This window comes from Brienomyrus brachyistius, chromosome 8 (assembly GCF_023856365.1).
Source record: "Brienomyrus brachyistius isolate T26 chromosome 8, BBRACH_0.4, whole genome shotgun sequence".
Lineage (NCBI taxonomy): Eukaryota > Metazoa > Chordata > Actinopteri > Osteoglossiformes > Mormyridae > Brienomyrus > Brienomyrus brachyistius.
The window spans coordinates 17,747,426-17,762,067 of record NC_064540.1 but is presented as its reverse complement, the minus strand read 5'-3'; the positions used below and the strand labels follow the sequence as shown (position 1 = coordinate 17,762,067).

The window sequence follows — 14,642 nt, the reverse complement described above, 5'->3', positions numbered from 1 at the left end:
GTGGGTTTAATGTGAGGCAGAACAAACGCAAACGCCAGTGATTTTGGCTTCAGCATAATAGAAACGGGAAAGCAAAATATGCATCAGGAGTGTCTGTGATGGTCATAACGATCGACCATGTTGAAATTAGCGATGGTGGCTTGGGTCATATCTAAGCTAATTTTTTAATGAAATGAGGATTGTTTCTTATTTGCACAAGTACAGAATGTTTATTTTTCACAAATTCCATCCTGCTCTCCTTTCAGACATACAGGTGAGAGCAAAGCTTGAGGTCCACATACAGGCTGAGCCATTTGCCCAGTGTCCTCTGAGCATTTCAAAGGCACAAGGCAATCCTGCTGAGTTCTGGATTCAAACCAGTGACTCCAATCATAGACGCAGAAGCCCAACCCACTGAGCCACATGCCAACCAGTGGCCAGAGGAACTACACTAGAGGCCGTAATTATGGAAACACCTAGCATTTTTGGTATCACCTTTTAAATTATTACACGAATATTGGCGGTAATGTTTATAAACAAAGAATGTTTACAAATATCATACATTGGACAATTTGATAAGTGACTGGAGTAACTAATACAGTTCTGCGATCCCTAAAAATTGGAAGCGTTTCCACAATCTTGGCCATTAGTGCAGTTCTAGTAATAAAAGTGTTTTTGGCTCGTAAATGTGTAAATAATGTCTTTATATACAAATATTGTCAAGCGCATGGTAACTGAGGTGTCAGTGTGACAATGCACTCCAAACCATGCATTCCTTTGCACAGTGGCTCTTTGCCTCATATAATGCGTAGGTTGGCATAAATTAACCCTTACATAACCCGTTACCACAGCTATTGATGCTATAGGTAAGTATTGATTTCATGGATTTACCCATTTAAAAGTGAATCACCTTCACCTGATAGATTAGTGAGTCTCCTTGAAATGCCTGTAGTTTTAATTTTGAAACCTCGGCTGAGATTTAAAGTGGATTGTAAATATTTCCATGCTGCACTAGCTCGCTAAGGTAACTGCTTATGTACAAGGTGTAGAAACCTAAGGAGTGTAAACCAGTTACTGGCGCCAGGGAGCGTCAACTTGATCATATACGGCAAAGGTTTCTCTGGTAAAAAAATCAATGTAGCCCACATTTTTAAATGCCATGCCTGTGGTAAAAATAACAGTCGTCAGTCAAAATTTGCCATGCTGTCGACATCTGATTGGTACAGTTACTGTATCCTGCCAAGACAACATTTTATTTAGAGTATGTAACACAAAGCACTTTGCGGGTTATCACACAGCTGGATGAAGCACCTTCTTCTCTGCTCTGATTATTTATCCAGCTGCTGCTCTTGGCCATAGTGACGCACAGGTGAGGAAAGTCTGCGGCCAGAGAGCAGGTTTGGCCAGCAGGGTCGGGCTGCATTCCGGAAGCCCCTGGGGTTATGGTCCCTCCAAGAGCCCGGTGGGTATGTGATTACTCTGCCAACCAGAACATTCGAACCTGCAGCCGGTTAGGCACAGACACAGAGCTATGCACAGCTCTTTCTATAAAGGTTTGCATTTTTGAATTTTAATACAGTTATAAATGTTTCATTTATGCAGAAACCAAAATGTAATATCAGATATGCATAATTTCCATTGATGCTCCATGTACCATCTCAAAAATGTTCTCCTTTCTGCATCGCATACAGTTATATTTGAAAATAGCTTTGCTGTAACTGGATGCAGGTGTTTCTGAATGGCCCATAGCCACGTGTGAGCGTGTTCCCTGTGACAGACTGGCATTCTATCCTAGCTGTTCCCTTCCCCGTGTCCTGTGCTATCTAGCCTACGGTCCTGGATCACCACAGCTCTGCATGACATCTGTGGTTATGGAAAATGGATAGAGGGATGGATTACTATCAAATTTCATGAATGGATTTTAGAAATGACCTTTCTCTGTTGGTTACTTTAAGAATTTCTGAGCAGTTATTTAGGCAGCATCTGATTTGATTATTTTTCTGGGGAAAAGTGAATGGGTAGAAAAAAATGATTGCGGGGCATCTTGATACGTGCCGTTCGGCATGTAGAGTAAAATATACGGTGTGGGGGTGTGTGGGGGGTGGCTGGGGATTGGGCAGAGCTGCAGCTGGGCTGGGGGGGGCAGATGACAGTCAGTCCCACATGAGGCAGCCTTGAAAGGGACCGCCGTGATCGCCACCGGCTGCGGGGGCCACCTGCACCTCTGAAAGCTCAAAATGCTTGATTTATCGTTTCTTAAAATGTTTTGGGAAAACGATAAAACACAATCCTGATGTGGACGGCATGTGCAGGTCCTCAGGCTAAAGAAGCTGCACTCTGGAAGCAGTACTTTATTTTTGCTTAATACTGGCACTTACTTGTTCCCCCTTTACTCCCCGGCTTATGCCTGACACCCCCCCCCCCCCCCCCACCCCCAAGCCTGCGCCTGATGCTGAAAATGCTGTGTTTTCCTTAGCGGTCAATTGCTAGGAGAAGGCTGAAGAGGATACAGAGGATGGCAGGGGTGTCAATACAATACACAATTCAGCAAAGCGGGGTTTTGAATTACTGCCTTTTCTACACATCTGGGATCTTGCGGCTGTACTGGCTTCTGCTGTTCACCAGTCTGACAGAAGCAGGAAAAAAGAACTGGAGCAAAAATGGGTGGGGCCAATGGCAGCTCCACACACACACGCACACACACACACACACACACACACACACACACACACACACACGCTGTAATCTCCCTAATCTCTGCAAGGGACCTGAGGAATATTGTGCCCGCCTCGCCAGCTGACCAACATATCTGCATAAATCTGCAAGATGCCCCATTAACAGCCCAACACCCCCCCTCCCCTCCCCTCTATTCTACCAAACCTCACACTGCACACCCAGTAACCATCCCTTGTGTGTCAAAGAAGGCTTATATGAAGGATAAGGTCACTGCACTGGGAGACTGTGCGAGAGAGAGAGCGAGTGAAAGCGAGGGAGGGAAGCAGCGAGGGAGCGAGAGAAATACGGAGGGAGGGAGAGAGAGAGAGAGGGAGAGAGAGCATAAGCCAGAGAGCTAGCAGGATACAGACAGGCAGCTCTACAAGCATGTTTGCTGTAAACAATGGCAAACAAAGCGCAGAGAGATGGACAGGAAGACGGATCCAGGCAGGAGGGGCTTCTTCTGATCGTGGGAGATGCTGAGGGGAGGATGGGACCAGCGGACAGACATCTGAGACCCTCGGTAGCCTGGGATTAAACAGTATGGTAACGTTTCCTGAGCGTTCCCCCCCCCTCCCCCCCCCCCCCCCCCCCACAGCCGATCCGTCCGCTCATGACTCATCTCGTTTCAGACTCATCTGTCGTATTTATCCGTGTGCCTCTGCCACCAGAAAGCTACCGCCAGCGCTGCTCCGAGCCGCGGCGACCCTCCCCCCGCAGCCCCCTCCCTGCTCTGCTGTCGCCCTTTCGTCTGTGCTCCTCTTTGAACCTTTCTCTCTACAGCACGTTTTACTTAACACTTCATTGCAGGATTCGATGTGGAGCTGCCTTTGATGCTCAGTCCCCCTCAGTGGGCACTTAGCACAGTTCCGTCGCTGCCTGACGTTTCCTTTGTTTCGGTGAGAGGCGAGGGCTCGGTGAATAAATGGAAAGCCATGCTGGGATCTGCCTGGATCGCGTGTTTAGTGACAGATTTACACATTTAATAACCTTGGCACTCCCGTTTCACCATTGCAACCATCACCATCATCATCGTCATTATTCCTCCACAGTCACTCTTTGGCAAACAAACTCCATATTCCGCACCCCACCTTAATGTGCGAAATTGGCTTTAAAAAACTAAAAGGGACTGGCTGAATCTGTGTGGTTTTGAGGAGGAGAGTCATTTGCGGCATGGCTGTAGGACCTCCTCAGGTGGCAGGAACAGCAACCATGGCTCCTGAGAGCTTACAGGGTGCTGGAACGTGCTGGAAACGTCAATGTTTCCTGAAGTCTCTGCGCAGAGATTTACATAGACCCATCTCACCTGACATTGATTTATTACACTTCACAAGATGTCATAATTCATTCGGAGCCAACTGCTGATGGTTGCTAAAGAGCTGTAGCTTTATTGGTTAAGCACTTGGTTTATTTTAAAAGCTTATTTGTCTTCTCTCTCTCTCCCTCACACACACACACACACACACAGATTAGGTTACCTGTATAAATTATATACCTTCAGCATTAGTGTATAAATGACCACACACACAAAAAAAACATTTTTTAGACATTTTTTACTGCATATGCTATATATTTTGGAAATAATATTAAACATTATTAAATGTGTCAATGATTATTTGTCCCAAATGCTTGGGCTGTGGAAAGTTATTTTTTATCCAGACATCTATCTTCCAGTACACAATGTTTTTTGCTTTATTTTTTAAATAATTTTTTTAAATTCTTGTTCTTTTTGGAGTCCACGTGATCCTGTAATGCATGAGCAGTTGGAAGACAAAGACAGATAGATAGATTGTTAACAAATAAATTATTACACAAACGTCATAGATACCTTGACCCTGTGTCTGAGTGCCTCATAGCATCCAATGGCCTCATTGACATAAATGTGTCGGGACCCTCTGCGCCCCATTGAGTAAATTAACACACACACACACACAATCTCGCTGCATTGCTTGTCTGATCGTTGATCTGTACGGTCATTGTTGCTCATCGTTAATTTCCATTTCACTTAATTATTTATAGTGTCTGACATCGTTGTCTTAGGATCCATTTCTTATTTACTGTAACATATTTGCAGTGACTCCTCTTGATCCTGCTCATTCTGTAGTGCTCCCTGCAGATTAATCACGATTAATGCTTCTATTGATTTATTGACCCGCCGTGTCCCGTGTGCCTGCAGGAATGTCCCGGTAAATGGCTTAGGCACATTAGTTTTAATTGGGATCCGTGCCGCCGTTAGTCTCCCTGTGTGCTTTCACAGCCTCCCAGTGTTTACACCGCCCTTCGAATGAATCACTTGCCTAGAAGTCTGTAGAATTTCAAACCAGTGGGCAAATGACTTTGCGAGAAATAGCAGCAGCATCATGTGACTTATAGCGTCAGCGTAAGCATTGCAGTCTTATACCTCGTCTTGTTGGTCCATATCCCACCTCTGGGAGCTACGAATGGAGGTTGCATGCTGTCATGTTCTTCCACAGTTCAAGAGCTCGTGGTTTAGTGAAACTGTTGTTGCCAAATTGCCCAGAGTGTGTGTGCCTGTGCTTCCTCGCTTAGGCTCCAGGCTGATTGCGACACTCTGGCTCAATCTAATACTGGTTAAGCTGGTACAGAAGACAGATGTGTGGTGCTATTGTACATAATGTCATCATGCAGTGGCTTAGCCCTGTTTCTGCTCCATTCAGGCTCTGGGCTGCTTTGAGTAGCTTTTTATTAACACCCCAGAGACTCGGCTTTTATTTCCAAACAGGAAAGGAAATCTCGGGTCAGGCATTTCCCTGTCTGACTACAGCATAAGGTGCTTGAAGCCTAAATCCTTCAGCTAGAGTGAAATCTTGCCTGCCGGCCACGTGACACATCTCACACGGTGACAATAGGACTGGTGTAGCCCCCATCTCAAATATCGACATGTTCTCCTGGAGAGTGAGCATTCTGTAACTGTCTAGACATTAGCTGGACGATAGCAGACCCTCATTTTCATTTTCATTAAAATGAACAGGTTCATAATTAGGATTAAATCTGTTATAGTAACTAGATGAGATGTATTTTGAGAATCCTGAGAGGGAGCATTTAACAGAGAAACAAACAAGCACCATTTTTTCAGACTGACAGGGTATTTGTTTGATGCTGTTTGCAGTAAGCAGTCTTTGTGACCCTGGTCCATGAGGTTTAATACAGCAAAATATCTTGCTGATAAAAGGATAAAAGGGAAATCTGTGGGCAGAAATAAAGACAGGATACACATGGTAATGAGAGCACGCAGTTATTTTATGTTTTATGTGAAAAATAATGTATAGAAAAATAAGAATGCTGTATTTCCCCCTCCAGCATTTCTGAGGGATTCCCCACCAGCATCACTGAGGGATTCCCCTACCGGGATTCTTTCCTCATACTGCTTATACTGACTCATATACAAATAAAAGCAAAATGGTTAAAGGTGGCACATTGTCTCTAAATTGCCCGTAATGCATGATTGTGTGTTTGAGCGTGGATATGTGTGGGCTGGCATCACCTGCAGGGTGTCACCCTCCTCGTCCCCTACGATCCCTGGGACTGGCTCCGTGCCTCCGGGTGTCACCCCTCCTCGTCCCCTACGATCCCTGGGACAGGCTCCGTGCCTCCGGGTGTCACCCCTCCTCGTCCCCTACGATCCCTGGGACTGGCTCCGTGCCTCCGGGTGTCACCCCTCCTCGTCCCCTATGATCCCTGGGACTGGCTCCGTGCCTCCGGGTGTCACCCCTCCTCGTCCCCTACGATCCCTGGGACTGGCTCCGTGCCTCCGGGTGTCACCCCTCCTCGTCCCCTACGATCCCTGGGACTGGCTCCGTGCCTCCGGGTGTCACCCCTCCTCGTCCCCTACGATCCCTGGGACAGGCTCCGTGCCTCCGGGTGTCACCCCTCCTCGTCCCCTACGATTCCTGGGCTGCAGTCACTGTATAAACACATTTCACCTCCTCAAAAGAAGAAATTAAAAGGCGGCCTGGGAAATAAGACATCAAAACACTGTGGTAAATTCTGGAAAGCCCATTATAAAGCGGGTGGCCCCCGCAGCAGTCCTGTTTGTATGAATGTGTCCTCTTTCTGTTGTTTTCTGCGGCAGCAGGCAGCATGTTTGTTGCTTGTCTTTCCACTGATGATCATATCACAGTTAACATCAGTTAAGTGACTAAATGGGAAACATGACATAGGATGAAGTGTGGGAGATATCAGGCAAGTGTGGCAGCTGCTTTGGTGGCACTATAGTCTCGTAATTTCAGGGCTGAGACTCTCCGCGTGTGCAGTTGGCATGTTTTCTTTTTCCCTCTATTATCACCGCTGGTTTCTTTCAGGTAGTCTGGTTCCCTCCTGCAGCCCAAAATCATGCAGTTAAATCGGTGTCTTTGTGTGTGATCATATATCCATTACAAGACCTTTGGCATTTTTCGTTTTTAAATTGCAGACGTAGAATATCACGCATGGTCAAAATAAGTTTTTTTTTTTTTTTATCACATTTTGGGGACATTTTTTTGGTCCACAAGGGGAACCGCAATTTTACAAAAATGTGTGACTGCAATCAAAAAACTAAAAATACCAAAACTCTTGTATTTTATTTGGTAACTTATGGTTAAGGTTAGGGCTTGGTGGGAGTTAAGGTTATCATAGTTGTGATTGGGTTATGTCCATAGAAATGAATCGAGAGTCACTGCAATGATATATGTACCCAATCTGTGTGTGTGTGTGTGTGTGCTCTGTGATTGGCTGGTATCATGTCCAGGGTGTGACCCCCTGTCCTGTGCTTCCTGGGATAGGCTCACGATGACCTCAGATAAGCAGCACAGGTGATGGAGAAGAAATATCAGACCTTACATCTGATAATGTCATGAAAAGAAGAATGTCAACCATGCTATGCACTGGAAAAGGACTCGATGGCCACCAGGGAACACAAGACATTTTTAATTTCCGAAGTAAAATTTGTGTTCCATTTAAAGATTAGCCTGAAGTGGCCCATTTAGTGCTATATATAGTCTCAGTGGCCATTTTCTTGGATACGCCTGTTTGTTACCTCAAACAGCCCACTTATCCAAACAGTGAATCATGTGACTGCAATACAAACTGCAGAAAGATGGGGTCAAGAGGTTACTAACTGTACAGTCACGCAGTGGAACTGCTCTCATGCGTGATCTACGTGATTTTAAACGTGATGTGACAGATGTGGTGATTCTGGCATCTCAGAAACAGTCACCCTCCTTCGATTTTTACACACTGCAGTGTCTACAGTCTACAGAGAACTGTACAATAAACAAAATACATTCAGTCTGCTGCACCTCTGTGAGCAAAAGCACCATGTTAATGAGGTCTGAAGAGAATGTCCAGACTCATTAAATCTAAGAGAAGGGCAGCAAGTGCAAAAATAACAGCTCATTACAATAGTGGTGCGTATAACGGCTTCTCTAACCAACAACTCTACCCTTCAAGGTGTAGGGATACATAATACTGGCCACTGAGTGCAAGTTAATGCTTTTGTCTGTAGTTATATCCAACAGAAGGCTATGTGAACTTCTTGTCTGCTGACACCATTTGACACTATACTACCCCCTCTTTCTGCCACCCTTGATGCCCCTCCCTACCCACTCGCTGCCCCCTAGCTGGACAAGGGAGAGGTGAGCTCTTTGGCCCCCCCCACCGTGGTCAGCCATGGCGGTTCGGACAGCAATGTAAGCTCGGAGCCCCCAGAGGCCACCGATCCTCAGCGTGCACGAGCGGCCATCGAGCACCTGCAGCAGAAGATCCTGAAGATCACAGAGCAGATCCGCGTGGAGCAGGAGGCACGTGATGAAAACGTGGCCGAGTACCTGAAGCTGGCCCACAACGCGGACAAGCAGCAGGCCTCCCGCATCAAGCAGGTCTTTGAGAAGAAGAATCAGAAATCGGCACAAACCATTGCACAACTGCACAAGAAGCTTGAGAACAACCACAGGAAGCTGAAGGAGATCGAGCAGGTGAGTTGAATACCATCTCAGTAGGATCTGCTTGAGGTTGCTTCTCACAAAATTAACTTTGCTTAAGCAAGAAAGTGAAGGTCTGCCATCACATATAATCCTTTGGTTTAGTCGTTTGAGCAACATCCATGTTTGTTTTGACCAGCTCAAGGGGAAGTACCACTGGATCACCAAAGTGTGGTTAGTCCAATTACTGCCTTATTCCTTGTAATAAATTGGAAGCTCGTTAAAACCCAGACAATGGCTGACAAAACATGGTAATCCCATCCAATATACTGCAGGCTTTGAAGCCTTAAGTCTACAAACCTTGATGTTTTGGAGTTTGAGCAGTGTTCCTTTATTTCCTGGGTCTGTAGACCACTGATAACTTAATACCACACTCTCTATTTGCTTCAGAATGGTCCCAGCCGTCAGCCCAAGGATGTCCTGCGGGACATGCAGCAGGGCCTGAAGGACGTGGGGGCCAACGTGAGAGCAGGCATCAGCGGATTCGGCGGCGGGGTGGTGGAAGGGGTCAAAGGGGGCGTGTCCGCCCTGTCCCACACAGCAGTGGTCTCCAAGCCGAGGGAATTTGCCAGCTTGATCCGCAACCGGTTCGGCAGCGCGGACAACATCGCACAGCTGAAAGACACGTTGGAGGACTCATGCTCTGAGGAGACCCCCCGGACCCTCAGCGGCAGCGTGACGCTGGTGTCCAGCCCCAAGTACGGCAGCGACGACGAGTGCACGAGCACCTCAGGGTCAGCTGCCGGAAGCAACTCCGGAGCAGGAGGCATGGCAAGCCTGGCCGCCGACACGGGCAGCCCCAAGTCCGGCAAACTGGATGGCCACCACCACACACACAGCTCCTGGGACACCCTCATGGAGGAGCTGCGGGACATCAAGGCCAGCCAAGGCCACCTGGAGGATGCCATTGACGACATGAAAACACAACTCCAGAGCGACTACTCCTACATGACCCAGTGCCTACAGGAGGAGAGATACAGGTGGGGATACCTCTGGATGTAGGTCTGCCTTTTGCCATAATCCTGTGAAATCTACCCATCTGCCTGGCCTGAAGCTTGCATAGTTAGAGTCTCCTACTCGTGTCGCCAAGGTACGAGAGACTGGAGGAACAGCTCAACGACTTGACAGAGTTGCACCAGAATGAAATGAGCAACCTGAAGCAGGAGCTGGCAAGCGTGGAAGAGAAGGTTGCCTACCAGTCCTACGAAAGGGCCAGAGACATTCAGGTGAGTGAGGGGGATCCAGTGAAGGAGACCCACTACCATTAATAATGCTACCATTGCTAATAGTTGTGGAAAAATGAAAGGAGAACAACTGTTGCGACATTGCCTTTGTTGCAACCATGAAGTGCAGTTTATCAGCAGACCAAGAATCTGGTTGGAAGGTCACTTGGCAGTTTGCTCAGCACCTAAGCCGGTGAGCCCAGTCGCCTGATGGATTTATTTACTCATGAGGTAATTTTACCTGTGCCAGGGCGTGTGTTTGCCCTTGAGCAAAGTGACGGGTTATGTCTACTTGTCCGGGCAAATGGGTGTGCGTTTTTTTTTTTTTGTCTTGAAGGTGATGTAATGCTGATTGGATGTAAGTCCAATTGTCGGCCACACGTGGCGTGTTGGCATGTGCAAGAGCTCGCCGGTGCCACCTGACAGCGCTTATCTGCGTGCTTGCAGGAGGCGGTGGAGTCGTGCCTGACGCGGATCACCAAGCTGGAGCTCCAGCAACAGCAGCAAGTGGTCCAGCTGGAGGGCGTCGAGAACGCCAACGCTCGAGCCCTCCTGGGCAAGCTCATCAACGTCATACTGGCCCTCATGGCCGTGCTGCTGGTCTTCGTGTCCACGGTGGCCAATTTCATCACGCCGCTGATGAAGACGCGCGAGCGAGTGGCCGCCACAGCGCTGCTGGCCCTAACACTCATCCTGCTGTGGAAGCACTGGGACATCCTGACAGCGTGGCTCCCGTTCGGCTGAGCACCCCCCCCCAGTCCGTGAAGACAACATGACTGCTCTGAGGGATGAGGTGGGGGTAGGAGGATGGTGTGATGGTGTCCCCTTCCTCTTCTTCCCCCCCTCCCTTCCACCTGTACTCATCTGTTTTCCAGCACTCCATCCACCGGGTCAGAAACATGTGACAGCTTCTGGTAAATGTTCCTCAAAGGCCAACACAGACACAAACCTCACACAGCTGCTTCGCGTGGGAAGGGTTAGTGAATCTATGACTAATAGTTTGAACAGGGCTTTGATAGTGATCATATTATTTCCTGGTTTGTGTAAGGTGGGTATTGATGGCAGTAATGGGGATAATGGAAATGCAACTGGAAAGTTTTCAGACAGTTTCACGTCGCCGTTTGTAACACAAGTGACTTTCTTCACCCACAGCATTCCGATTTACAAAGGTGTCTGCAAGCCACAATGTATCACATTTCACTATGCCGGCAGACATTCAACCAACAGTAATAGCCCAGGAGGTCAGTTACCAAATTCCAGGAATATGCTGTATAGATCATACTAAAAGGAACTGACATTTGCCTTAACTGTATGTAATATATTTATTTTAAAAAGGAAATAAAAACAAAGGCAATCAGGTTACTTAAAACTATATCTTTGATGAAAATTGGTTTCATAGACTTTAGGCAAATGTGCAATTTCTTTTTTTTTAATTTCATTGAAAATTCATAAAATCACCCATTTGATTCTGGGTGATTAAAATACTGAAACAGAGAGAAACCAAGGTTGTACTTCGAGTATCGTTTTGTATGACTGTTATAGGTACTATTAACACAGTTTTCAAGAAGAATTTTGCTTCAATGACAAGAAACCGTTTTCCACACTGTCACTGTCTAATTCATGCCACGAACCTGCAATAATCCGAATACACGCATTGTCAACTCATTGTAATAATAACTGATATACAGAAGTCCTTTTACATTTTCAGTGCCAGCATGATTAAGCACCATTAATTTTTGCTTCCACGACACTCGCATCACTGTGGGCGCCGTTTATGCGTTACTTTTGTACTTTATTTTTCAAGCCAGTATTGATAAAAAGCTGGAGAACGTGGTGGGATTTTCTGTTATAACATTAACGACAGATCGCGAGATGACTACCACTTTTATCAATATAGGATCCACGAAGAGAGGCATGTATTTCATTTGAAATAATTAAAATACACTTAGGATTTACATTCAGATTGATTTAAGATTGGAAGATGTATTTGTCCAAATCGACTCATAACTTTGTTAAACAACTTTTTAATAATCTTTCTGCTCAAGCAGCATAATGATAACGCACAGATGCTTCGTGACATTATATTCTGTGCTTATCAAAGGCCTTCAGTTTAATGGCTATTTTCTATCGCTTAAAAGATTACAAAAGTGCGTGGTACAATTTTAGAAAAGGGGCAACCACGACGCCTATGGTGTATGTAGCAGAAACAGGTATTTTCTAGGAACGTATTTCCTGGTGTAGTTACATGCATAAAGTTAAATGCATAACGTTGACCTGGTATTTCGACAGTTCCGATAAAAATAATTTTAAACACTCTTAGACATGCTACCATCAAACTATTAAAAAACAGGATCAAAATATAGACGAGCTTATCCAAGGGAAAATATCAAGGATTTAAGGACTAGAAAGTTTTATACAATGTAAAGACAATTAATTGTATAGTGTAGATAGCAGTACGCTTATATGGGAAATGGGAGACGTTTGTTCAATATAATGCAAAAAAAATACATAATATAAGCTGAAAAGTTATAGTTTGAATTGTACATTTATTTCGTGTGATAATGAAATGAGTCATTAAGAAAATGGCAAATGGAGTTTTTTTGGTTGAGCCATAAGTGCTGTTTATAAGGTCAGCAAAGAGGTTGTGTGGAATATTGTCTAGGTGTTTGGAGGGATGCCTGGGCAACACTGACTAAAAGCATTAATGGTGGATAAATTATGGGAATATAATCGGAAATGAGTTTAATGACCGGTTTGATTTGAATTCATTCATCGACACAACTTTGATAATCGCGAAACAGTTTATCAATTTAAGTAAAACAAAGACAGAGAATTATCTATTATAAATATTATAAAACCTCTCACCCAGTTGCTTAATCTGTTGAAACAAAATCGCATATATTAAATCAATTTCAACAATTCAAGTTTTCATGTGCGCTCATTGATAATGGGCAGAATCAAGATTTTAATGGTTTTCCTTTTCCCCCCCCACAGAAGCAGTTGTAGTTCTGGTAAACTGATTTAATTCCTTCAAGTGCCACCCCATCTCCAAGAAGTCCACATTTATACACGTAGCTGAGAAAGCTGGATGGGTATTTTACACGAGGCTGCCCCCCAGTGGTCAAACATAAAATGCATTTTTTTTGTCGTACGTGACGATTACTGAAATCTAACACAAACTACCTTTCCTGTGTTTGTTCATATTTTCAGAATCTCTTTCAAAAAGAAATGGGCGCCTTATGATTCACATTTTAACAATGTGATCACAGAACGGTAAGAAAAAATAAATAAATCAATTTTGTCCCAAAACGGCACCCGATGCACTTCAGCAAAATATAGTCTGGGTTCCCACATGTCGGCGAATTTGACTCTAACATGAACAGGGCTATTCTGTGCCAAATTAGTCAGTGTCTATAATTCCTTATACCTTGTATACTGGACAATTTTTAAAAATAAAAGTACGGCCAGTATCTCGATATTGAGTTTGTCGTATCCTTTGAAGCACGTCCGATATATACATATAATGTAGCAGTTAGATCGCCAATAAACCCATCCATGACAAGAGCCTAATATTGTATGTGCGTGTATGTATAATATATTACACACACACACACACACACACACACACACATTATATATATATATATATATATATATATATATATATATATATATATATATATATATATATATATTATATATATATATACACACACACACACATACACATACACACACATTTTAATATATATGGCATACATATAATATAGCCTTATAGCTTTTCATCCCAATCGGCCAACTCTTTCCCATGCATCAGCATTTGCTGCCCAATAGGGAAGACTTACCTTCAGCTGGAGCTTAACCACAGGTGAGGCAAAAAAAAAAACATACTGTGCCTGGAACATGGAGCGGTAGTTGGTTTAACAATGCATCTGGAATTTCATTTAACGTTGTTATTTGATTGAAAGCTATATCTTCTTAATCACGGTACTATATATGGGTGAGCACACACTAAAACATTTAGTAACGATTTTCAAATGAATGGTTAGCCTAATTTTCTATCTTATAGCACAATTATTGAAGCTGTATTCCCATATATTGCATCATGCTATTTGCGACAAATCTTCAGTCATTACTGATGAAGCGAATGTGACAATATACGCAAAACATCTCACCTAAAACATGAAAGGCAAAGTTAATTCGATACACTGCCAAATATTGCGTCTTCAATTGTCCCTCTAATATCCTCATTCCTAATCCTGTCCATCCTTGTCACTCCCAACACAAACCTTAACACCTTTAAACCCCTCCAGCTTTGCCTCCTGTCTTCATCAGTGCCGTCTCCAACCCACATAACATAGCAGGTCTCACAATAGTCTTGTAAACCTTCCCTTTCACTCTTGCCGATACCCGTCACAAATCACTCCTGCTACTCTTCTCTACCCACTCTGCCCTGCCTGCACTCTCTTCACCTCTCTTCCACGCTCTCCATTACTCTGAAACTCCAAAAGACTCTTGGCATAGTCTCCCTTCAGGATAACCCCTACCCCATTTCTCCTCACATCCACACCATGGCAGAACAATTTGAAACCAACTACCATACACCTGGCCTTACTCCGCTTCCATTTAGTCTGTGGGGCGTACAATACATCACCCTTTCTTCTCTCCATCATATCAGCTAGCTCTCTCCCTTTACCAGTCACACTGCCACCGTTCAAAGTTCCTATCCTCAATTCCACTCTCCTAC

At 44.8% G+C, this 14,642-nt stretch overlaps 1 protein-coding gene across 3 annotated transcripts; it reads left to right on the top strand.

Moving 5' to 3' along the window:
- The first annotated feature begins 2,951 nt into the window (after positions 1 to 2,951).
- tmcc2 (transmembrane and coiled-coil domain family 2) lies at positions 2,952 to 13,386 on the top strand. 3 transcript variants are annotated; one of them, XM_049023874.1, is made up of 5 exons: positions 2,952 to 3,217; positions 8,313 to 8,666; positions 9,063 to 9,652; positions 9,763 to 9,898; positions 10,343 to 13,386. In XM_049023874.1, the coding sequence occupies exons 1-5, from the start codon at positions 3,098 to 3,100 to the stop codon at positions 10,637 to 10,639; spliced, it is 1,497 nt and encodes a 498-aa protein (XP_048879831.1). In that variant the 5' UTR covers positions 2,952 to 3,097; the 3' UTR covers positions 10,640 to 13,386. The 3 variants fall into 3 exon arrangements, with proteins under 3 accessions (XP_048879831.1, XP_048879832.1, XP_048879833.1); XM_049023875.1 differs by having other exon boundaries at positions 2,954 to 3,240; XM_049023876.1 differs by lacking the exon at positions 2,952 to 3,217 and adding an exon at positions 8,812 to 8,846 and having other exon boundaries at positions 8,562 to 8,666.
- The last annotated feature ends 1,256 nt before the right edge of the window (positions 13,387 to 14,642 follow it).